General features: G+C 38.1%; 4 protein-coding genes across 4 annotated transcripts; all 4 read left to right on the top strand.

Moving 5' to 3' along the window:
* Window positions 1-3,797: 3,797 nt before the first annotated feature.
* On the top strand, window positions 3,798-8,383 carry LOC140925875 (transmembrane protein 145-like). The gene is made up of 7 exons (XM_073375718.1): window positions 3,798-3,971; window positions 4,119-4,193; window positions 5,136-5,207; window positions 5,997-6,123; window positions 7,406-7,506; window positions 7,610-7,643; window positions 8,295-8,383. The coding sequence occupies exons 1-7, from the start codon at window positions 3,873-3,875 to the stop codon at window positions 8,381-8,383; spliced, it is 597 nt and encodes a 198-aa protein (XP_073231819.1). The 5' UTR covers window positions 3,798-3,872.
* A 637-nt stretch (window positions 8,384-9,020) lies between these two features.
* Window positions 9,021-18,960, top strand: LOC140925874 (uncharacterized). The gene is made up of 6 exons (XM_073375717.1): window positions 9,021-9,145; window positions 11,141-11,956; window positions 12,893-13,007; window positions 15,101-15,461; window positions 16,959-17,058; window positions 17,701-18,960. Exons 2-6 carry the CDS (start codon window positions 11,232-11,234, stop codon window positions 18,791-18,793), a joined length of 2,394 nt encoding a protein of 797 aa, XP_073231818.1. The 5' UTR covers window positions 9,021-9,145; window positions 11,141-11,231; the 3' UTR covers window positions 18,794-18,960.
* Window positions 18,961-20,332: 1,372 nt separating this feature from the next.
* Window positions 20,333-22,547, top strand: LOC140925873 (uncharacterized). The gene is made up of 3 exons (XM_073375716.1): window positions 20,333-20,898; window positions 21,530-21,674; window positions 22,119-22,547. The coding sequence occupies exons 1-3, from the start codon at window positions 20,333-20,335 to the stop codon at window positions 22,545-22,547; spliced, it is 1,140 nt and encodes a 379-aa protein (XP_073231817.1).
* Window positions 22,548-23,547: 1,000 nt separating this feature from the next.
* Window positions 23,548-24,711, top strand: LOC140928070 (uncharacterized). The gene is made up of 2 exons (XM_073377791.1): window positions 23,548-24,087; window positions 24,461-24,711. Exons 1-2 carry the CDS (start codon window positions 23,643-23,645, stop codon window positions 24,709-24,711), a joined length of 696 nt encoding a protein of 231 aa, XP_073233892.1. The 5' UTR covers window positions 23,548-23,642.
* The last annotated feature ends 545 nt before the right edge of the window (window positions 24,712-25,256 follow it).

Raw genomic sequence — 25,256 nt, 5'->3', positions numbered from 1 at the left:
GGGAGACTATGATGTATAAAATACATAGTTGAGTTATTTTGTATTTTTTTTAAGCTTGTTTTTTTTTTCTTCAGCTTTGTATCTGTGACTATAATTCGGAACGTGCTTAATCTTAGAATTAGTTTCAAATAAAAACAAATACTGAGCATAATGCAAGCAATGAATTCCCAAAGATTTCAATCAATAACAACAAGCCTTAATATATCTCACTAATATATTATCCGTATGTTTTTAAAGTAAACGTTGTATAATGAAAGGTTGCATATAAAATGCATACTCAAAAATCAGTTTGGATTATTGATACCGTTCCAGCCCCTTGATATTTCTATACTAAAAATGAATTAATAAACAGGCGGAAGAGAATCGTGCTTTCGCTACCTTCTTTTTAAATATTTGTAACCAGAGGCTCAAGAGGTTCACATAGGGACTTAATGAGGCATGCTAATCTAGCTTTTCAAGGTAAGACCTGTAAGAGTTCGAGTGCGATTGTTGTTATGTGGACAAAGGAAATGTTCAGTCATTAGCATGAAAATTTCCTTAACCTTTCTCTGAAGTATGTTTTCCGCGAGTGTTTGTCTTCTATTTAGAGTTACTCTTGACATCTCCCGAATAGAATTGAACTTTAGGAAGAACGTTATTCACGTTTTTTTTTTCTTTGCCAAACATCGAGCAAAAGTTACACGAGAAGAAAGCTGGTTATCTTATTCTACAAAATTTTAAAGTCTTAGTTTATCTGTCTATCTGGCTAGGAGAAAGCTATAAAAATTGTTGACGGCATTGGTAATTTAAACAATAACAGATTACGAGCTAATCGATTAACAGAAAAGTTGCCTGAGCGTTTCTTTCACAGCTTGCCTCATCTCGCTGATCTTCCAGCAGTACAGCGGGGGATTTAATGATGAATTTAGGAGTACTAAAATGGTTGTAAATTGCCAAGCAATGTAAAGTGATAAAGTCATCCCTGCATGACATGTTAAAGCTTCGGCAATATAATGAGGTAGATAACAAATAATCAATGCAACAAGTACCCATAATGCACTGTACACTCCTTTTCTGTATCGAACCATATTCAGTGGCATTGCTTGTCTCGGTTGCCCTTCAGAAACGTGACTCTGAACATGAATTTGATAACAACGCAGAGCGAGGAAAATTTTTGTGCAAGAAAAAAATAACGTAAATAGACAGATAGATACTGATATGGCAAGATAAGCGTAGCTGAATAGCCCAACAATGGATAAGACCCATATAGCGACTACTATTATATTTGCTCTCTTTCGAGTAACAGCTTCTTTATATTTGAACCCCAACAACAACACGAGAAGTCTGTCCACGCTTATTGCAGTCACTGTTATCAAAGATGCTAAGCACAGTATAACACCTGAAATAAAAGCTGTCAGGCCTGTGTAATAGCAAATAATCCATGTTTCGTTCACCTCGGAAAGCGAATAAGCCGCAATCAAGGGCTGCACAATAACACCAACACAGAGATCAGTTATCGTTAGGTTACGATACAGGATTTTGGACGCTGGTTGAAGTGAGGTTTCCTTGCGTAGAGCGGCTAGGATAAGAGTGTTCCCCAGAAATGCAGTAATGGAAAGAAAAATATTAAGTACTGCAATGAAGATGAGCAGGTTGTTAACTTCAGCAGCGAATTCCGCCTCCGGAAAACAATGCAATTTTGTGTTTGTCAGGTTCCTCTTTTCATTTTCCGTAAAATTCTTGGTTAGTTCTTCCATCTGCCCGCAATGCAAGTACGTGCAAATAAACTGCCGTTCGTTTACGTTTTTTGTCTCCTAATTTTACTTTACAACCAAGACTCCAATATTCTATCTTGTAACGGCAGTCAAACTGCTGGTAGGCCTAGTACGAGAGCTGGTGTTGCGATCGTTATGATAAGCAGAAGGGAGTTCTACTCAATATCTTGGGAAAGGAGGCTTCGTTTCCTTGTAATATAGGTAGTAATGTGTAGTATAGCTGGTGTTGCAATTGTTGTACGTAATTAGCAAGAGGAAGTAATATCCAAAAAAACCATTTGGTAATAAGAAACTGGCTTCTCTGTAAATAGCAACACACGTTTTATTTTAAAAACTGGTTTCGTAGCATTTTTCATATTAATTAGCTGGGATGTCATATATACGTTAGGTATACTGACACCATTCTTCCCCTTGTTCATGATCACTCAAGAAAACTTTTTTGGGTCATATAAATCCTCTACTGACCCTGTTTTTTCGTTCAGAACGGCCTTTTTTACTCTTAATGGACCTCGTGTTTATCTTGGCGAAAGGGAACTTGGCCAATATCATACAGACATCTTGACTTCGCGTTTGGTCAATAAACGTGTCTTGTTCCCTAACTTGTTTTAGAAACAAACAGTGAAAAATTCAGATTCAAATATTAATTTTATTCTTTTAGGCTATAACCTTAAGTTGCGAACTAGAATTCGAATGCTATTGTTTTCTAAGATTTCACGTCACAAATTGGAGAAATGTTTTGTATTTTTATTACGGCACTAAAATGACCGACAAGGAGTACCAAATTTAAAAAAATCCACAAATTCATTCAATCGCCATTTTTTGGCTAAAATTAACTTACAATGGAGAAGCCTACAGGACAGCAATGCTCGTAGTAAGGACACTTTTTGGTACACTTTTTTGGGCACCACTGCACGGCGACGGCTTGAAATTTCCTGATGCGACGTTTCATAGAAGAGGTAAACTCAAGACTTTCGAGGTACAAAGACCTCGCTTTCAAAAAGAGAAAAAGTGCAAAACTTTTCTTATGTTAATGCATGTTATTTGCATGCAAATAAAAATTTGTTCCGATGCGGTCTCCAGTTGAACTTCGTTTATAGCATTTTGCCTAAGTTACCTTATCAAAGCGTAAGAGAATATATTTTTTGTATGTTTTCATAGCGTAACATTATAAACACTGTACTCGAAGTGTTGAGAGAATTCTCGAAAGTTAAACTCCACACGAACCAAATTCTCCCAACATTGGCCCCATGTGAGGTAGAATCCGGGAAATTTTTGCTTGTGGAATCCGCAATCTTAAACCAACACATTATCAGAATGTAAATCACGATAAATATTCAAAAGCATATTATACTTACTTACGAACTAAGCATAAAATATTTATTATTAAGAGATTTTTTGAGGTTCTGAGATTAGCTGACAAATAAATAAAATTAGAAGCTTCACATGGTTCCATCATATATCATAAAAATGATGCAAATAAACTCGAACATATCAGTACTTAACTGGGGTTTTTAGACGTACCTTTTAAATCCTGTCTTTTGAATCAGTTTTTTGCTTTTAATGGTTGAATAAATATTTATCAGCTAAAAAAGGCTCAAATGAAAACACTGTATCTCAGTGCTTCTTATTTTGGAAAGTTTGCAAAGACCTTTAAAAGTCATGTTTGATTAAATCTAGAAATTCTTGAGGCTGATGATAAAATCTTATGGTCACCATTTAACGGAAGTTTAAAGTAAAGTCAATGCAAGTTTACATCTTAACTATCTTAGACCTCCAGATCTCTACCTAAGCGGGTTATTTTAAATAGAATGTGATAAATGTTTTTTTGGTCTATCCCATTTATGATAAAATGAAACTGTTCACGATAAACAAGCCTTTAAGGGCTTACAAAAATGGCTTAGAACCAGGGAGGAACTGAAAAACAGACGAAAGCTATTTGTAAAAACCTTGGCCTTAAGCTAGAAGCACCACAGGAAGGCATGCAAGTAATGCAGTCTAAATAATTTGCATATAGTCAAGCTAAGTTCAACAAATTAGCAAAGAAGCATTCAAGTGCATAATTGAGAAGCAACATGATTCGACTGCTTTCCCTGTAGCTATCCTGGAGTAATCAAAACCATGATTCTTGCATGGAAACATGTTGTTTTCTTGTCCCTGATAGCACTAAAAGCTTCAAGTAGTTTTGTAAGTGAGGGGCATCTCAAGCTATATGGCTATGTAAGTGTCCTTTATAACTCATTCGCTTAATTTGAAAACATCTTAAATCTGTTGTCTTACGACTTCAGAATCTGTTGCTTGCTTTGCTTTTCAAACGCCGGGGAAACCGTCGTGTAACCAAACATCCCTATTTTTTTTTGTTGAAAGAATTTTGCTTTCTTAACAAGCTTCTGTGGAAACGCAAGCGGACCTGTTGTGCAGTACAAACTCTCTTATCCGCAGGTAGTGAAGCAAGTGATCTATTTAATTATCGATTAACTGTCATATACAACTGTTTTATCGCTAAAGATTTTAAGTTGTTACACGCACCCCCTCGGTCCATCTGTCAATTGTTTCTTTAGTTAGAGTCTGTATCTAAAGCTATATAACATAGTTTTATAGGGAATCCACAACAGATCTTTGAACCATTTAAAACAGAGTTTGTAGCCAACCAAAGGCCCATAACAGCTATGTTGTTATTTCTATATCGCGGTATGATTGACAAAATAATTGACATTACGTACAGTTTCGGGACAATATTCTGCACAAATAGAGTAAAGATCTAGTTTAAATCAATTGCAACTTTAATTATTTCCTTGTCTTTCTTTCTTCCTTTTATTTTTAACAGCTGTTACCGAACCTTCATTAATCTGTCAAACAGTACCTTTTGGCGAAGAATAGACTTTAAGATTTGTCAGCCTTATTTATTCGTTTTCCTGTGACAAAAAGTATCGCGTACTGTCTGTCGGAAAGCTTAATTAAGAGACGAACTCGCATAGCAATGTGGGTTGCTACACAGTAGCTACTGTCATAGCAAATTTAATCAGCTAGAAAACAACGTTTCTCGGTCATAATCGCACAGGTAAACGTTTGTGGCCTTTTATACCATTCTATGGCATTGAGACTGCATAATTATGCCCCAAATTACGTAAGCCCTACAAACTCGTCACACACACACACACAAACACACAAGAAAACTGCGATAAATCTCCCCTCCAAGTACAAGCCCCCGGGGGCTTGTACTCGGAAATTGCAATTTGCCCTCAAATTCAAAATAAAACAAAGCAAAACTGTACAGTAACACATAAATTTTTACATTTGACAAAGAACTATTACGTGTGCCAAATGATTGCAGGCAAAATGCAACTCGTGACCTAATTACACATTTGCAATTTATTCTGTTAGGAGAACTGTTGTTACAAGTTGCTCAGTTATTTTCAAGACCAATGGTGGAGAATCTGGCCGCGACCTGAAGTGGTTTGTTCTACACTTTTCTAAAATATTCACTTGACAATTATTATTAATAATTATATTTGATGGTCTAAAGGATATAAATGTCCTATTATATTAAAAGACCGTACATTATGCATGTTTAAAATTTTATTGATGTTTCCTTAAGTGGAAAGAAGTAATCTTAATGATCTTTAATATAGCCACTTTATGAGACCACACGATGAGTCTAACTGAATTCATTTTTGGGGCATGTTTATCACTATGAAGTAAAGAGCAGAGTTGTTTCCATTATCGGGAATTAGTCCATGTCAATTCCTACCCGTAAAGAATTTACCAAGACTTAAATCAGTTGAATTGGATTTAATTCAATTGCATTAAAAAGAGAAATCCCCTCCCCCCCACCACTAAGAAAGGGTTTACAGTCATAAACGATGAAAAAATGTCGACGAGATGCTGATCACGATGGTCAGAAATGGGTGTTTTTCCTCCCACATGGCTCATTAGAGACACATAGATGATTATGAAATATTCCGAATAAGACGAAACTTGGCAGGAACATAGCAAAAGAAAGTCCACATGTATTGATGGTAGTTTTTGGCTCTTTTTGACTCAAGTGGTTGCAATATGATTTCCTTAGGTTTGTTTTCAAAGAATCGGCCAGAATAACAACAATGTTATTAATCACTGAAAAGTTCAGGTGCTGCCAAAAATCAGGGGTTCTTTAGCACAAAAAAATCAGTTTATTTATGTTAAGCTATTTCTTGTCGCACAGAAGGAAGGATTGGATGTTCTACGCTTTATATTTACGTACAGGAATGTCAAGACAAGGTCAGAATCCTGGAAGATCACCACAGTCAAGTTCTTAATTTGACCACAAACAGCTCTCGAGGCGACTGTCGCGTGGTGGTGTCTGAAAATGGTTCAAATATTTTATGCCACGGTAATGTAGGCCTACCGGTTTACTTTCTATAGGATGGTTGGCTTGTAAGAAAGTTATTATAAAAGAAAAGGCAACCAAAGGGAAAGGAAAAGCAAACAAAAGAAAAAATAGTTAAATGTAATTGGGATACATTGGAAATCCGCCATTAAATCAGCTCGTTTTCTAAAAAAACAGTATTAATTATTATTCCACAATATCGACCACTCCCGCATGGTCCTTTGTTGAAAACAACCCTATATATTCTGGAATCGTTAAATTCTTCATGTTATTTTCGTACTTTTAAATACGACGCGCCAGATGCCTTCTGATGCTAGCCTGAATTCAGGAGGAAGAGTAATCGATCTAGCAAACAAAAACGCAATTTATTTCATTTTTTATTGATTCAGTCAGAAATAGGCTTAATCAATGTCAGTAGCCATCAAATAGTTTGGAAATGCTGTAAGAATGATAACGTACTGGGTACCCTAGTCTCTTTATAAAATCGCGCGTTTAATACCACCCAATGTCACGGCCTAACAGTAATTTGCAAGGTTACGCGGGTGTCACTGACAATCAGGTTGAAGTGGAAAGGACTGTTATTGCAGCCATTGTCGGGCAATCGTATTTGTTCTCGTTTCCGTTTTCTACTTAACAAATCGATCACAATTTTCTATGGTCTACATTCTTATAGACCATAGAAATGACGTCATAAAATGTTCAAAACTCAAGTGGAACCACGAGCCGCGGGCGAGAGGTCTAACTGCAAAGTTTGGAACATTTTATGGCGTCATTTCTATAGTCTATAAGAGTGTGGGCCATGGAAAATTGTGGTCGATTTGTTTTTTACAATAACATTTATTTTTTTTTACGATAAACTAGATACAAAAAACAAACAAACAAACAAACAAACAAAAACGGACACTGCGTGACATGTTACGTCTTTTTCATGGTCTATACTCTCACAGACCATAGCTCTCGACAAACCAACGCGCGAGGATTCACTCAGTTATTGTAAAATTCAGAGTGCATTGCAATCGTCCCAAGTACCTGTCGATTCCAGGTACTGGTTTCAAGTTAGTGTAACTTGGATTCTGGATTCTAATTGTTAGTGGAATTCCAGACTCTTTGACTTTTATTCCGTATCCCAAAGCTCAGGATTCTAGATTCCGGATTCCACAAACAAAAATTCTCGATTCCGGAATCCGGAATCCCCTACACAGTGCATTTCAAGCTCTACGATTCTTATGGCACGAGTGTTCTTGACCGTCAGTTATTGTTCGATTTATTATTGTTTGATTCACAGGAACTCAAATGTATCAAGTACAGACTAGTGACTACCTGACAAAAAAATGTTGGTTTTTAGCCATCAGTAACTGCAATTCTACTGGGAGCTCTCTTTTCGAGGTACATTATTTCTGATTACCCCTTTAATGTTTAATGCATTTTACGGCTACATCAGATAATGAAATTGTTCTAAACAGTTTACTCATGTAAACCTTTTTTTCAGGGTATTCAAATGGATTATTTTCTCAATATAACTGGTGAGACTTAATCTGGTGTTTTTTGTTGTTGTTCTTTTACTGCCTGAGTTTTAGCAGTCAAACTCTACGTGGGACGTTTTTCTCTCTTTGTGCTGTCCGCTAGCAGCTATGCAAATGTTTTGGAACTAAAAAGAGAATGTTAAATGAACAAAGGAGAAAAGTTCAACTTGCACACCAAAAGGTTCATTAATAGTCACACTAGGTAGCTTTAGCGACGACTACGGTGAAGGCGAAGAAACCGGCAAAAAGTGATAAGTTTAGACTATGTTCATACTATGCTGGATAGCTTTTGCGCCAGCTCCAAAACCACACTGTAGGACTTATGCTCACACATAAGGAAGGTAGTTTCGGCGCTAGTTTCTGTAACGGAGCGGAAGCTGAGGCAGGCCGAACTCTATAAAGTAGAGAGTCACATATCGGATAGGTTAGGCTACGTAGCAGGCGCTTGGAAGTATTTGGGCGAAAGAAAAAACCGGCGCGCGAAATTCTTGCGCCCACTATTTCCTAGCGCCTGCTCCTAACCTCTACTCTTGCGTGACTCCCTTTCGCGCCCAGTATTTTCTGTCAAATGGTGAGCACCCCAGGTGTGACTGTATGTTCACAATTACTTATCTAATGTGTTTCTTTTCTTTTTTCCTTTTTTTTTTATAGAAGCATCACCGAATGAAGCGCCAAAACGGCATGAGAGAAACCTATTAAGTGTGGCATTGGCTTTTATGGTTATTGTCTTCGTCCACTAAAGGCCAAGAGAGTCGCCAATGGGAAAGAAGAACTTTTTGGCCGAGCAGCAGAACTGACGATTGTTCCAGTTTGCTTTTGGGATAAGAAATATAAAAAAATATATAATAAAAAAACCCTCCACATTTTAACTTGTATGTGGAGATTGGACATTCACGCCCCACCAAGTGATTTCAATATCCACTGTTTTTATTAGGGAGTCTACGAATAGTAATAAAAAAACAAATGTTGCTACTCCATTCTTAAGTAAACGTCAATTTCCAATAATCCCTCCCCAAATGGAAAAAAAACACACACGCACAAAAAAAAAACACAAAAAGAACACAAACAGATAAAGAATAAATAAATAGATAAATCAGTAGTGAATATAATTAAAATAAAATAGTAAGCTCCCCTACACCCGCCAGAGTTCACGCTATAAACACGAGCTTTGTAGGTTCTCTTGCAACAGAAAACGTTCACTGTTTAACCCTTCACTAAACCCTATGACATACTGCCAGATTATGACTTGTGTGATGTCAATGTGAGGTCACGTCACACACTTTTTATGACGTAACTAAATATTTTAATTATGACTTTCGTGACGGCAATGTATTTCGTCACGTCACACTTGATTGATTAGTGTGTTGTATTTCATACACAAAAGACAGATATTGTTTACTATACATTTCTCATTATCTTATATTATACCCGTACAAGAACAATTATAGCGTAAACTGATTAGCACGGAATCTTCAGTTCGTCTGGGGCTTTTTGAGAGAAAGGTAAGTCTTACAAGTAGAGGACCTTTCTTTAAGTATTCCAAAAGAGTATCTTGATCAGCAAGTTTTATGTTACACTGGTATCCAATTCCAGAGTCTTTCTGCTACTAATGGCTACTAGTAAATTCCGCGAATGATTTACTATAATGTGAAACAAAAGCACCACGTTTTCAATGCGGAGTACTTTAATAGAAAAGGGATTTCAGTGAAGACAGTATTGAAAGGGTGCATGCTTCCAGCTTTCAACTTTTTGAGAAACAACTCAAATGCAAAGAATTATTCAAAATTATCGAGAAACCCCCTTTCGGAAATCAGACATTCATCTAACGAGCCAGCTTGGGCTAAATGTTTGGCCCAACAGCATTTTAAACAGTTAGATTTGTAGTTGAAAACGTACTGACAGAAATACCCGTTGATCCCTTTGTGCTGGTATGAAACATGACGATATAAATCTCACGAAAGCGTGGCATAGGTCACTTCGCTTTTACTGTAAGATACCAGTCGGTACCCCGCCGTTGTGTCAGTGAGCTTCCAAACAAATGAGTGTGGTATGGATCATGCTTTGGATTAAAACTAGACTTAAAACGATCGATTGAACCAGCCTCATCTTTTTTTACTCAATTATGTTTGCAAGATTTTATGAAAACCGGATTGTTTTTATAGCATGTAATGAACAAAGTATTTTTTAGATTTTTGTTATCGTAGTGACGATGGAATTTGCTTGCACAGATGTCTGTCTGCAAGAAGCGCTTGCGACAATAGATCACGTCTAACAGTTTTGTTTTGGCCCATTTAACAGATTCTTTAGATAAATCAATGAAAACTGTCATTCAACCAAAAAATGCACAGTTGTCTTTAGCCTGCGTAGCAAGCGTTTCCTCGCGAGGTTCGTCTAGAAAGCTGGGACAAGAGCGAAAAAAAAAAAAAAAATGAATGACGGGGGATGGGGAGGGGAAAGAACGAACCCCCTTCAACCTTTTTTTTTGCTAATACTGGTACAGCTGTTAAGTACTTTTTGATTTTCTAAGAAAATAAAAAACCTTATATAGTAACTCGCTGATTTCTCGTGTATTTACGCCTTTCATAATTTTGTCCCATTAAACAATAATTGACAGAGGGAGAGTTGTGTTTCTGTGATGACGAATGAAAAAGGTCAGTCTCGGACTAGGTTTTAAGTTGACCACGCCGTATTGAAATGACTTAAGCTGGCTCTAAAGTAAATCCACGAGTTTTAATGATTTTTATCTTGGTGAAACAGGAGCGTTACGTTTACAAACCTTGAGTCGACTGCATTACTTTAGAGTCATTATTTTTTTCAACCGAATGGTGGGTAAAAAGTTCAAGATACTGATTAGAAATTAATGATAGTACCTTTTTTGGTTGTAAAAAGACTGATTTATATACCTTAAGTGTTACAATCACTAGATGTTTCTCAAGAGTACTTTTGATTGGCATAGCTTATCAGTTTAGTATCTGTGAATAAATTTCCGATTTTTAAAGCCTGGTGTGAAATAAAAATATCCGCTATCCTCTTCACAGTATATCTATTCAAAACTTGCGGGGAATATGAAGGGAACAGGACATAGATCTGCTTTCCAATATTAGCCCTAGTGTTAATGGCCCTTTTGTTTCAGTTGTACTGTGAATTGGCAATATGAATGGTACAATACATAACTAATCCCGTTTCTTGACAAAGGCTCATTACCATATCTAAACACAACTTCACTTTTTCTGATTCGAAAATTGAACGAGTCATGTAACAAAAGACGTGTCAATAATATGCCCAAAAAATTCATAAAGTATCCTTTTGATTTCATATTAAAGATTAAGCTTTTTTGCTGCTCAAAAACCGTATGAGACATCAGATGAATACTTTAGTTGAAAAGGAAAAGGTACGGAGAGTCAGTGAATTACATTTTTCGCTTTTGTGAATAGCGAGGACAGAAATGATCAGTTGAAGATGTTTAAATATATTTCTCTCGAAACTGTTTATTGCAGGTGTTGGTGTTTTTGACGGGTCAATTACGAAATCAAAGGAAGAGAAAATTGCTCTAGCGACAGTCGAAACTTCTTTTTTTAGGAAAGCAGCATGTCAGTTGTACAAGATAATTTCCAGATTTTTGTCGCTCTGCCGACTGATGATGTTTTTACCGTCAAAGGATTATCGCGCGAAATGTTCGTGTGTGAGCTTAAGTCAAGGATAGAACTTAAAGCGGGTGTTCCAGGGGACATTTTTAGTTTATTCTTCATGAATGTTGAACTGTTAGACAAGGAGGCTCTGAAAACGTATAACCTCAAGCATGGCTGCATTGTCAGAGTAAAAATAGAACAGAACTGGATCGGTCTGTCTGAAGCCTGCTGGCGCGGGGATATCTACGATGTTTTTGAAAATGGAGTTCAGTTCTTGGACGAGAAGAAATTTGAGGGATATAACATTTCTCTTTGGAATAAGTTGGTGATCCGGCGCGCAACGCTCGCTTTATTTATTGCTTGCCATCGTGGTTACCTCGGACTGATACTTGAACTTATTAACCGAGGAGCCACTGATATCAACGGTAAAACCATATTTGGACGGAACGCACTACATGTGGCGGCCTATCAAGGTTTTGTGGGCTGTGTATCGTTGTTGCTTAGTGAAGGCGCTGTTTGTAATCAAATTGACATTCAAGGTAAAACACCTCTTGCACTAGCCAGCGAAAACGGTCATGTTTACTGTGAGAGAAGACTTTGGCTTTATCAGTGGAGTGTACAAACATTTAGACAACCGTCAAGGTGGAGTAAGGAATCAAGCGAATCAAGCGAAAGTGGAGAAAGGTAAGCTGGGTACACGTGACTTCATTTATATGATACTCGTAGGATGTGGTAAGCAAACGACCTCCTGAATCATAGTTTCTTCAAACCATTTTACTTTGCCTAAAATTGACTATATAAACTACAGAATACTTAACATTTAGCGACAGCAACTACCCAAATTATTATACTACAGCATTCGGCACCCTGTAATAATTCGTCAAAGAAAATTTGCTGGGAAGCCGAGAACACAGTTTCAGTGTCAGGTAATTGATTTTCTTTGGAGCAATTGCTCGGTGATTCCCTTGGGTAGTGTTAACTAATCAAGGTATTCAAAAAACAAAACACACTTCAATCTGTGTACACACCCTTTTTGCAAGTTTATGAAATCAGAGAAAAAAAGTCATTTGACCTGCTCGTTTTGCTTCAGGCTTACGCAGGATTATGAGACCTCAACTCTAAGCTTTATATTAAAAGGTCAAAGTGACAGCAAGTGGTAAAATTAATTTGGTGGATTATCTTGTCAGTCTCGTCTTCCAAAATAATTTTGTCTCATGTAATGAAAGCCGGATTCCAGAATCCAAGAAATTTGTGCTTGTGTAATCCAGAATCTGGGAAAATTTGCTCGTGGAATCCGGGATCTTGGGCTTTGGAATCCAAAATAGAGCTCAAGGAATCCGTAATCCTTCTAAAGATTTGAATCCAGAATCCAAGTGTCACTGACTAAAGACTGGAATCCAGTACCTTGAAATCTGGAATCCACGGTGTGGAATCCAGAATTCATGACTGTCTTGGATTCCTTTAAATGGGGCGCCGAATAATTGATTAGCAAAATTGCCAATGCTAAGCAACGATTTTCATTCATCATCTACGAATTTATTCTCAGCAAGGATGCTCATCGCGCCAACGGTTGCCCGTTTCTGTGGAGTTGTGTAACTAATCGGCTTTTTGTTTCACCAGAAATGGGCGATATTCCCAGAACTTCAAGAAGTTACCATTTACACGAAGAAGACCGGACGAGCCTGATAACAACAATAACGGCATCATACACAACAATAATGAACAAGAAACAAAGGTAAGGTTTTTTGAAATTCAAGAAATGTTCACGCCATACCGGATAACTCTTGCGCCGCCATGAAAATCTTATGGGATAGGGCTTCTGTTCACACATAAGAACGGTGATTTCAGCGCGATTTCTGTTACTGAGCGCCGCGCTGGTTTCATAAGTGGAGCGCCACAGATCCAATACGTTTTGGTGTAGTGTGAAAACCTTTTCGGACTGCCGCTGAAGTAAATGGGTGGGGACTGGAATCCCCTAAGACAGAAGTAAATATTCAGGAGTCGGGACTGGGATTTAGCTCACCAAGTTAACCCTCTCGGCCTGAACCGCTCCAGCACGATTAATGTGTGTGAACCACTTGAGCTAGCCCCTGGCCCTTGCTGTTTATACTATTAATACCGGATAACTTTTCGAGGCGGCACGCATAGTGTCAGTAATGCCTCGTTCTTAGGCGTGTCAAGAATGTTTGAAAAAAAGGAAAACGCGACTGCGAGTGATAGTATCGCGTAATGAACGATGGGAACGTTTAGCGTTGACGCAGAGGACGCTGATACCTAGCGCGGAATTGAACCGAAATCGCTCCAGTCGTTCTCGCATCCGCTAGAACGCACCAGGGTACGAGGCAGGTGTCAATATAGCCTTAGTGAAATATGGCATTAACAAAGCCAGAGAAATAATAAGCGTGCAATAAACACTTAGTGGTGACTAGATTCGCTCCGAAATCAACTTGTTTTTTTCGCCGCTATCATCATATTATTTGTCATCCCTTGTTAAAAAAGGAGTACCGAGTGTGTGGGACATATCATGTGGGCGGGGGAGTTCACCACTCACTTTGGCCGAGGGGCCAAATTCAGTTGCTTTCCTTTGCATAAAAAGTGAATTCCCCGGTCAACCCCGAGGGGGTGTCCGGGGACTTCAAATGACAAACGAAATTCAGATATGTTTTTCAAATACCAAGCCATACAAAAACGAAGTTCAAATGCGCTTTTCAAAGTGATGTGAAAACGAAAAACGAAATTCATATCTGTTTTTCAATGTCATGCGAAAACGAAAAACGAAAAATGGAAATGGAATTTGAATTCCATTTTCCCCTGCCATCGAAAAACGGTTGGCACTAAGGTACACGCATTCAACCGATCCATTTTCAACTGCAACGAAAACCCCTGTATTGGGTAATTTATTTAAGTTTAAAAGATTTGCCATCACATTCGCACGGGCATTTTGCCATTGGGGATAATGAAAAAAATAAGACGATTGTCATATTTTCTTCATCTTTATCCCCAAGTGGCAAACTTCTCGTGCAAATGTGATGCCAAGACTAAAAACCTTGAATAAATTACCAAGTACAAGGACTTTCAATGCAGCTGAAAAATGAACAGAAGTACTGGAGTTGATGGCTTTATTTCTCCTCAAAACGGAAACCTACGACGACTCTTGAGAGTTTTTCGTAGATAATAGAATTTGCCTTGTTAAGAGGTTTCGAAAAAAGAGGGACAAATAGGAAGTAAGTTTGATACATAGAAATTCTTTTACCTTGCCCCGCATTCAGCATAAAGTTGTTCTTCTTTTATTGCGAACTGTATTCGCCGTGTGTTTCTGATTACTCAGTTTGTTTCACTGAAGCTTTAGGCAAGAATACCCTTGCAGATAGGAGATAGTCTGCCAGCTGGCTTCCTCTATTCGTGCGTCAACTTTCACAAATGTGTTAGCATTGCATTGACCAGCTATTTGTGCAGCGAGTCCTACGGTCACAATTGACTTCAAACTTGTAGATATAAAACTAGAGAGCTCTGACACTTATTTGCCGAAGTCAGAGAAAAATCTGTCTTAGGGTTTCGAAATTATTGACATTTTTGTAGAAATGCGGTTTTAAACATATGCCAATATCTCAAACATTTCTGCTACACAGCCGTTTTCAGTGTCGTCACGCAACGTTCCTCCGGGGGGAAGCGTTGCGCGACGACACTAAAAACGGCTGTGTAGCAGATTAAGGAGGGCTAGGGTAACTGAAAAAATAAATGATTGTTAATATATCCTCTAAAAAGGCCTGTAAGAATAAGATTGATTTGCTGCCTTTTTATGACCCTTCTACTGACTTCATTCTCCAGGCATCTCGTCTTCAACTTCCTCGCGTTATAAACGACGATGGCAAACGACAGAGCCGTCGACTAAACAGTTATGAACCACCTCAGGTTCCCTTTCCTACTGTGCAAGTAGCTGAGAAGTACAGGAAAGAGTTTCAGGAGTATAACGACGAGACACCTCATTTACCAACCCAGACTCAAAATGGATCAAAGAAGGAAGAATTTGTGGAAGACCAAGACATCAAAGTGCCAGACATAACGACACCCTTAGCGAATGAGATAGAGCTTGTGGGAGAAGTCAACAACAATGCCAATGAGAGCTGTGTGGCAGATTTAAAAAGACAAGTCGAGAGTAACACTCCAAGCTGCGAGGAAAAAAGTGACGGTAAGCTGTAGCCACAAGGCTAGGAAGTTAGGTATCGAAAGAATTACTGTAATTGCATGTCAGTCTTCAGATAACTGGTCCTTTTTAGACCAATTTCATGTTTTGTTTTTCTCTGTAACTTCTTTTATATTTCGAACCCCCCACTTTCCTTCTGCAATGCTATTGACGGCCTTTTTTGTGTCGTGGGCTTGGTGTTTGCATAGTATGCCTTCAGCCGAGTTATTCGTGACTTTGTGCAAGAAACTCCTCCAGAACAAAAAGAATAGCTACAGGAAGTCGGATTCTGAAAGCCGTTCTCAGTAGAAATTTATCTTGGTAATTTTACTATAGCTTAGAGCGTAATTAAGGAGGTGTCATGTATATTTAGAATCACGAAACGTCAGGTTATTTTTACCGATACGGCGGCCATATTGAATTAATTCGATTTAAGGAGTATTATAGGATGCCCAGGGGGCATGAGCACATTTCGTTTGTATTTTCGAGCTCTTTTCGGGACATTTTTTCTTAAAGTTTTCTTAGAATAAGATTGTAATGAGAAAAAAGATCCTTGTGCCGTGTTTGGGTGTAATAATGATCGCCTTTTTCTAGTTTAGTATTAGAAATATGTTCTTTCACTATATATTTCTCGGGAAAAGGGCCATCATTATTACATCAAAACACGGCACAAGGATCTTTTTTCCCATTACAATCTTATTCTAAGAAAACTTTAAGAAAAAATGTCCCATAAGCGCTCGAAAATACAAACGAAATGTGCTCATGCCCCCTGGGCATCCTATAATACTCCTTAAATCGACGCGAATTCTGAAGTTTAAGCCAACTGACGATTCCGTTATTCGCTGCCGTCAATCATCTAAACGGACCTCTTCGCAAACTGAAGTTTACTTCAATGGGTTCAAAAGGTCTATGTTTTGGGATTTGCGATTGTTGGATTTCGATCCGTTCTGCGTGTTTCTTTGTCTCAAGGTTCGCTACTTGTAATCGTAATTATGATTGACGGGAGCGAAAATCGAAATTGAGAAGGCGCCTTTTGAACTTCAGAGTTCGCGTGTTTTTGAAAAGCGTCGTAAACAGAACAAATAAATCTGGCACGAAACTACTTCTCTGCTGCCTTCCCCCTCGAGCTCAGACGCTTTTTTTTCGCACAGAGGCGACCTCAAAACCCAAGTATATAACTGTTCACAAAGCGCTAGGGACCGCGGGAAGGAGAAGCGAAGCACGTCTCTCCCGTTTTCTACTTCCCGCCTTCGTTTGCCCGCATCGAGAGAGAAAGAAACGTCTGGGTAAGAGGCAGACTTTTCTATGAAGAAAATTGAAGGGAAACAAGGTCACGTGCTACAAACTAACGTTCACGTAAACGTGATTTTATATGTTATTTTTTCACGGAGGAAATATATGTTTGTCACTGTTTGTCTGTATGGCTGGATGGTTTAGGCCACTAAATTAAAGAAAAGTCAGCGATCTATTTTTTGGTTTGACTGTTTGTTTTTTGCCGTAAAGACCAAACAAACAAAGAAATTCTCACAGGCAAGCGACAAGCTGAACATCAAGGACAAGATAATCGAGTCACAGAGGAATCTAAGCCCCAAGAGCAAGATAGGTAGCTATGATTTTCGGACCTTTTATTTATGTTTATATTAATTTTGTTGATAATAGTGACCGGATTAATCACTTAAGAATATTGAGGTTTATCTTGATAATATCTTATAGTTTTATTACCACGCAAAAATAATTTTTAAACGCCAATAGAAAGACTGTTTAAGGACGGACTACTAAGGAATTCATCATTCCAAATCAATCAACACTGAATATCGATCCAAACAACACCCTCATAGTTTCTTCTGCCAATGTACCTGGCTTTAAAAGTCCTCTCTGAGAGATGAATATGTTGAGAGAGTGGAATGGTCGAAAGGCAGGGTTTAAAATTACCTTGGCAGAAAGCAATCAGACTGTGACAAATGATAGCCATAATAGTTAACATCTTCTCTTGTAAGATCCAAATTATGTTCAGGCTGACTGTACCTCCATTTACGTAACCTACAAATTCTAGAAAGACTGAGCTACTCAGCCCCTGCGCTTTTCGCTAAAGATTGGTTCGCATCGCTACTTTTACCAGCTGTATTACAAACTAAAGTAGTGTTTTTTTCCTTTTGAAGACATGCTTATGCGATCATTGCATAAGGCTTTCGCAACGTATGTAACCTGTGACGCATCGTAATTTCTATATTTGATCTTATTTTAGCAGGCCTGTTTCAGGTAGATCCAATGGAATCCGTAAATTGGACATCCTGATGACCGAGTCAAGAGTTGAAAAGATGAAAACTGTATCGTCGTTACACGAGCAAGACAAGTTACATGCATGGGATAAAAATGAATCTGAGAGCGAACTAGAACCGCAGCAGGAAAGTACGTTAATCAATCTTCGGAAAGAATACTCTTGTAAGAAACCTTCTCAATCCTATGAAGACTGGCTTCAAATGAAGCGATCTCAAGAGAAAAACAGACCATCAACTGCGCCAACACAGAAAAGCAGGCTTGGAAAGAGTATTGATCCAGAGTCGTTCAAGAAATGGCTGAATAGTAAGCGACACCAACGGACACTGTCGAATTCTGAATCTTCTTATTCTAATAAAAAGACTTTTATTAGTTCTGGAGGATTGACGTTTGAACGCTGGCTTGAAACAAAGTTATCAAACCGTCCCTTTAGTGCTGTAAATTACGTCACCGAGTCACCTGATTCAACGTCAAGGGTGACTAACAAAGTTAGAAAACAAAATATTTCTGGAAAACCATTTGAGGTTTGGCTAGCAGAAAAGAAAATATTGGAGCAGTCTGTTCATGGCGGAGAAAATTACAACGAACAAGACAAAAACACTTCGAGAAGTGGCAAACCGTTTGAAGTGTGGTTAAGAGAAAAACACAGTCAAAAGCAGATTGAGCTGGTGCAAAAGATAACCACAGAGAAAGAGGAACAAAGACTGGCGGAAATAGATAGGTTACAGAAGTGGCTGAATCCACGTTACAAGACTTACGAGGATTGGCTGGCACTTAAGAACCATCAAGCTAGGTTTGAACGCTTGCGAACCCAGAGCGAGCCACAAAAACAACAAGAAGACATTTCCGAGGAGGAAAAACAAAAGGACGCCAAAGTTGTTTATGTCATCTGGCAGACAATGAAGGCACTTCAAGAGCTAAGCGATGAAGACAGGAAATATAAGGAAATGAAAGCAAAGTGGGCTACGAAGCAACGCGCAAAAGAACAACTGAGAAGGCGTAATGTTATAAATAAGGCCAAGCAGTTTCATTTGCGATCTACATCAGCGCCGAAGAGCTGACGTTTGTCTCGAACTTGGTGCGCAGGGGCTAGGGGAGACTCCATCTTGTTTTGTCGATCCCACCCTGCCAGCAGTTCGGCAACCTGGTTCCCAGGGCGGTGGGGCGGGAAAAGGCCGTGCATTGACCGGCCAATACGTCATTTTGATTGGTTGATTGATTTAGGTAATTCATGTAAGAAAATGGCCAAATGATTATACCGAAGTCGAAATGGCGGAAAGTATGTCCACTCCAGGACGACTCCAACGAAGATTTCTGCAAGAAATCCAGTTTGCAGGCTGTGATGCAGGGCGGATAAAGGTTGGGCGGTGAAACGAGCGCTCCGCTCTTCATTTAATGTGTGATGCGGAGTAGGACTGGCACGAGCGCTCTTTCCGCGCTTCCGGTGCGCTTCAAGGCCGGCGAAATTTTCCTTTTTGCAAACCGGAAATCCTATTTTCTTTCTGTAATTTCAGGCTACAATGTCACATAGATAAATTCGTTTCATAACAATATCAATAAACAGTTTCATGTGTTTGTGTCTGTACGTCTATAAGGCAAACTTGTTGGTCGTATAATGCCAAAATGTGAGTTTAATTTGAAAGTGTTGAATACCTCCTCTTTCCACTAAATATCACCTAATCGTCTTTCGCCGTTTCGTTTGCAAAAGCTTAACACTTCTTAACCTCAATTTTTACATATGTTAAAGGTATATATTGATATAGTGGCGTTATATTTCTTGAAACTTTGCTTCTCGGGTGCAACGCGCCATGGCGATTCGCGCAATGCGTTGCAAATCCGGCAACCGCATGTAAACAAAATTTATTGAGGTCAGTTTTAAGGTTTTTTTCTCCGTTTTCTCTCTAAAACAAAACAAGGTAAACAGTAAAAACTCGGGGAAAACTAATTTTGAAGTTTCGAAGAAACAGAAAGACGTATGAGATGTTTTTTTTTTTTAATTAAAAAGAAGGATGATGGTGATTGAAATTAGCATAATTTCACCTTGCACGAGCTGCACGCGTTCATAAAATACACGTCATCTAGTTATGAAACACGATCTGCTGTCTTTTAGTTTTGCCATGGATGACATGGATGAGATTTTCCTTCGTGTTTTAGGCAGTACTTAGATGTTTTTGTTTTGGAATAACATCGATATTGGCGAGTAGCAGAACGAAAATATAATTCAGTGGTAGAGTCATGGAAGTAATAAAAGAAACCCTTTGAAAGCTATGGGGCTTTTTTGCGGACAAAATTTCGAACGTGAATACATCAATGTTTTGTTAAATTCATTATTGTTATGCGTAATAATACAAATTGGAAAATAACATAAATCAATTTCGACCGGGGTACATCAAGTTCGAATGCTATACATCGATGTTGTTTAGCATAAATCGCTTTTCCGAATCATTCGAGCGTGACCGTATACAACTAAAAGATGTTCAATAAAACTAAAAGATGAGGAAGCGGAAATAGAAATGACCGGAAACAGGAAGTGATAAAGTCCGGTCCAAATGACGTTAGTTTTCCCGCGCTTTCGCCAATGTTTGTTCTCTCTAACCAACATGGCGGACCGGGAGAGTAGCTCAGAAAACAACACGAGATCTAGATCTGTCCAAGATTTTGTTCGCACCGTCTTACATGCCGTAACTAATTTACAGACGCAATCGGGAAACCCAAATAGGGCGGAGAACAGTAGCAGTGCGGAATTTTCCTCCGCTGAGGAAGAAATTAATGCAAGGTTTCAGATACCGAGGCATCGCCGGGGAATTCCTAATCGTAGTGCTACTTCAACGAGGGTTGTAGCCTCGACGGCCTACAATCCGAGACAAAACTACAGCCGAGTACAAAGGAACGTCAGCAGGTGCCCAACGAGAGGAAGAAGAAATAATTATACCGCAAATGCAAGAGGCGAAAACCCAACCGAGTACGTTTATAAAGATATCTGTTTACTACCTGACCCTGAATGGATTCAAGTGCCGCGAGGCGCCACTAAGGGAAATTTAGTCCAGCGAGGACTGTACATTGACGCCTTTCGACTAGATAAAAACTGGAGTGAGGCACGTCTTTACTCTGAACTGGCCTCGTTATTTAAAGAAGCTCTTGAACGCCCGGATCAAAATGACATTGGGTAAGTGATGCACCTTCATATTCATGAGGTTAAGTTTGAAGACTTATTTATGGGTTACTTCATAACTATCTAGGCCAGGCCCTCCATCTATTGTTGATATCACAGGAGGGGTGTTTGAAACTACAGTACAAAACAAACTTTAAAAAATAGCGAGTAATTGTAAAAAAAGCCCAGTTCTTGCTAATTGTGCAGAAGAAATATGGGTTATTGACTGAGCTTGTTTGGTCAAGATGCCTGGATATTGGCCAGGTTCTTTTTTTGCGTGTTTATGGAGCTCGAGCCAAAAAAAGAACTTGGCCAATATCCAGCCACCTTGACCGAACAAGCTTGGTCAATAAAGGATTTATTATATGACTTTCAGGGAAATTTTTCTTGCGGGACACAGCGGGTAGTCCCAAGCGGGCAACCTAGCTCCATCTTGCCCCCTCAAGTAGCCAATCACAGTGCAGGATTCGATCATCTTGCCCACTCATGGAGCTAGCCATATAATAACGCAGATTATTTAACAGGACAACTAAATAATAAACCATATATTCTGCTTCTTAGCTATCCGGTATTACGAGAGAAAATATGAGAGTGATCAAACTGTTTCACTCTGGTTGAGTAGTTTCTTTTATAATTTTTTGATTAGGTTTGAATTTGTAAAGAGCTCTGGCTCCCATATTGTGCCTGTGCAAGTACCAAGAGGCCAAGAGAGGAATGCCCGTGTAATAAGACACATATCAGGGCAGGGACCCTTGTATATACGAGCATTGGAAGTTCTGAGTTCTAAAGAGGTGATTGCTTAATAATTTTTAGCAACTGAAATGTTTACTTTTTGTCGTATCATGCAGAAATACAGTATACAGTACACAGCAGCTTTCTTTACCGTATTTGGCATGATATAAAATTAATATTGTGGCACTTCTCCTGGGAATGGAAATATTTTATGAGCATCTCTTTCTTTTTGTCTGATCTTCCTTGCTATCTGGTAAACAATTAATTATACTCTCTCTATAATACATGGCAAGGGATAACATGCTACTCTCTCTAACAAAGGTTCCTTGACTTTTCATTCCTATGAATACTGTATGAAAGATGAATGAACGCAATGCTCCCTCTTGGCCAGCTTAAAGTTCTAACATCCATTTAATGTGTTATGAAGTCTTTTAAAGATCAAACTACTATTTTTCTAGCATCTAAATAATTGTTTTTAATATAAGTATATAATATTATTTCAGAGTGAAGATGATGACAGTCAGGTTTCTAGTGACAAGGACATCAGGGATTACTTGGAAGGAAGTACATTGCTCCCTGTCTTAAATCCTATTGTTGAACCAGGTCCCAGTTGTACAGATGAAGACGTTGCTCCACCATCAAGCTTACAGCAAACTGATGTAGATTTGCTTGTGGTAGAAAAGATGCCATCCTCTGATGTTTACCAACCTTCTAGTAATGTAGATACCACAAATATCATGAGTCAGTCTGAAGCATCAAATGAATTGACCAAAAGGAGGGAATTGGATGTCCTGGTAGAAATGTTTCCTAACTTAAAGCAGGAGCGAATTGAACAGGCTCTGGAAAGTGCTGGTTCAGATTTGGGGAGAGCCATCAACATACTTCTTGAGGAAAATCATACAGGTGTGTTTGTATGTATTTCACTAGGGTAAATAATGTTGGGATACATCAGATGAATAATATTTAGTAATATTTCTGATAATTTGGTTTGCTTCTTTTGTCTTTCTCCATCTTAATTGCCAATTTTATGAAAACTGTAATGTGTCACTATCAGTTGACCATCCTAGCTCATCACCCAGTGTCAAGGCATAAAACAGTGTATGTGGTGTCATTTGCCTAGTTAACTTTCAGTATTTTTCTTTCAGTTTAATATAAATGATGTAGAAGGTCATAAATTATTTATTTTTTGCCCGAGCCAGAGGCTCATGTTTAAAACATAAGACTATAAAACTATCTATAAGTAAAACTATATAAAATATATTAAAAATATATCAAGAACAGAGCAATAAGTGTGCAAAAAATGTAAATAGAATCCAATTGTAGATACTAAAATTACTTAAGGTACTAGAGAAAGGTAGGAAATACATGTACTATTAGGAAACAAATGGAAAATAAATACTAATTAAAAAAATCTATATACAAGAGTTACAATGACAGCTGGACCCTAATTTGCTGAAGTCAAAAGCCTTTAGGTAACTACTGAAGTCACTAAATTTACTTGATGTTTTAATATATGCAGGTAGTTTATTCCATAGGCGACTAACTTTATAGGTAAACGAATTATGAAAGAATTTATTATTATAGCCAGGTTGTTCCAGATTAATGCCCCTACTTCTTAAATTATATTTTGTATGACGAGTGTGAAAAAAGTTCTTGATGTATTGTGGACCATAAGAGTGCATGCATTTGTATAATAAAACAAGAGAACTATGTTTATATGCAGTCTCTTGAACATAGATTTTATAATAGATAGCAAGGTCATGTTGGGTGTTTAGGTTCATATTGTCTTTGGTGACTTCATTAGTCAAAACAAGGTGTACATTAATAAGGTGCAATGTGTCATAGTTAGTGTCGGAAGAAGCAAGATGCCCATTAAGAGAATCCTATTACCGGTACTTGTATTCAAAGAACAGTCTTGCACACAGTAAACGAATGCCAGGATTTGTCTGTAATGTATCATTTTGCAACAAAGTCCAATTTTTACAATATTTGTAATACTTTTCATGCACTAAACTTTTAGTGCAGTTATGGTAATGTTTGTTTATTTAATGTTTCTCTGTGAACAGCTTCTTCAATGCAAAAAAGAATCTTTGGCAGATTTCACCAATCCATCAAGCTCCATGAATATCTCAGAGCTGCTGACATCTGCTGGCTACCCTCATATAAGTGTAACAGAGGAGAGAAGACACCTAGCATATGAGTGCATTTTGTTGTATGAAGTCATCACAAAGCGCATCCCTGCCTTAGATGACTTGAGGAAGGGACTGGCTTCTGTTAAAGTGTCACAAACAACACTCCTCGATTTACTTGGGAAACTTCCTGACGTTCAGCAACGTGTGTTTCCTCCACACACTGGCAAAATTGATATTATGATGCTCAAGTTACATTTGGAGTGGAGAGAAACTGCTGATCCTGTAAACCAAGCAGCTCAACAGTTTTTTCTCCAATATATAGATGAATTACATGAGAAAGGTGATCCTAACAGTATGACTATCTTTATACAATAACCTAATAACCCTGACACTTAGCTAAAATTGATGATGGTGATGATGATGGTTGTCATACTCAGTGATAACTGTATTGGGATTCTCTGTTGGTGTAAATGTTGATGGTTTTCTACAATGATACAGACTGTAGTTTAGTGATTTAGTGAAGAGGCTCATAACAAAGAAAAGTATGATTTACATGGGATCAAGGACTTGTAAAGAAAATTGATAATGTATTTACATGACAAACAAATTCCCCCAAAATTGGAAGGCAGTTAAATTATGAATACAGTGCACTTCCCTGGTTAGCTGGGTCACAAACAAGAAAATCTTACTGAAATTATTTGTTTCAACAACAGATGGTGCTGATAACAATGAAACATTAGAAGACATGGTACTATTTTGGACTGGATGTCCATCACTACCCCCAGATGTAACCACCAAGTTACTCGTGAAGTACCTTGAAAATCATCCCAGCAAAGTTTTGGCAGAGTCCAGCACTTGCACTCTGGAACTTTCTATCCCAGTAGTGCACAACGATTACAGTGTATTCAAGGATTACCTTAATAAGAGTATTTCATATGGCAAACTTGGTTTTGGCAAGATATAGGCATGAAAGGATGCTCCTTACTTACTGGTATATTAAGTTCAGTTAACAGTTGTGTTATTCTTGGACCCACAAACCATTTTTTCTGCATATTGCATAGGACATGAAGAACAGAACACATGAATCATAATCACTAAGGAATTAAATAAGAGAGTTTGATTGAATGAAAGGGCATAACTTGAGGTTTTAAGGAAAAAAATCTATGTAATTGTTACAATTACCCATGATTTTATGTTTACGGGAATGTCTTTGCTCCTTTGGTGCTAGAAATTTCTACTGCTCAAATTAATGCAAAATATCAATTTATTAATTTCCTAAGCTATGGTCAAGGAAAATGTGCCAGTGGACCCTTCATATAAAACAAGAAAATTTTCCATTCTATGTAGGTTACTTATAGTAGAAAATGTTCCATGTTCAAAGTTCAAGTTTCAAGTTACTCAGGAAATTGACTGTTTCGTTAACAGCATGACAAACTCAACAGTAACAATAAGAGCTTACAAGAGCTCATTGATAAGAGTATAAACTTCTCTGCAATAGCCATTACGCAT

This window comes from Porites lutea, chromosome 2 (genome assembly GCF_958299795.1).
Source record: "Porites lutea chromosome 2, jaPorLute2.1, whole genome shotgun sequence".
In the NCBI taxonomy this organism is placed as follows: domain Eukaryota; kingdom Metazoa; phylum Cnidaria; class Anthozoa; order Scleractinia; family Poritidae; genus Porites; species Porites lutea.
The sequence above is the reverse complement of the archived record's forward strand: the minus strand, read 5'-3'. Positions and strand labels throughout refer to the sequence as shown.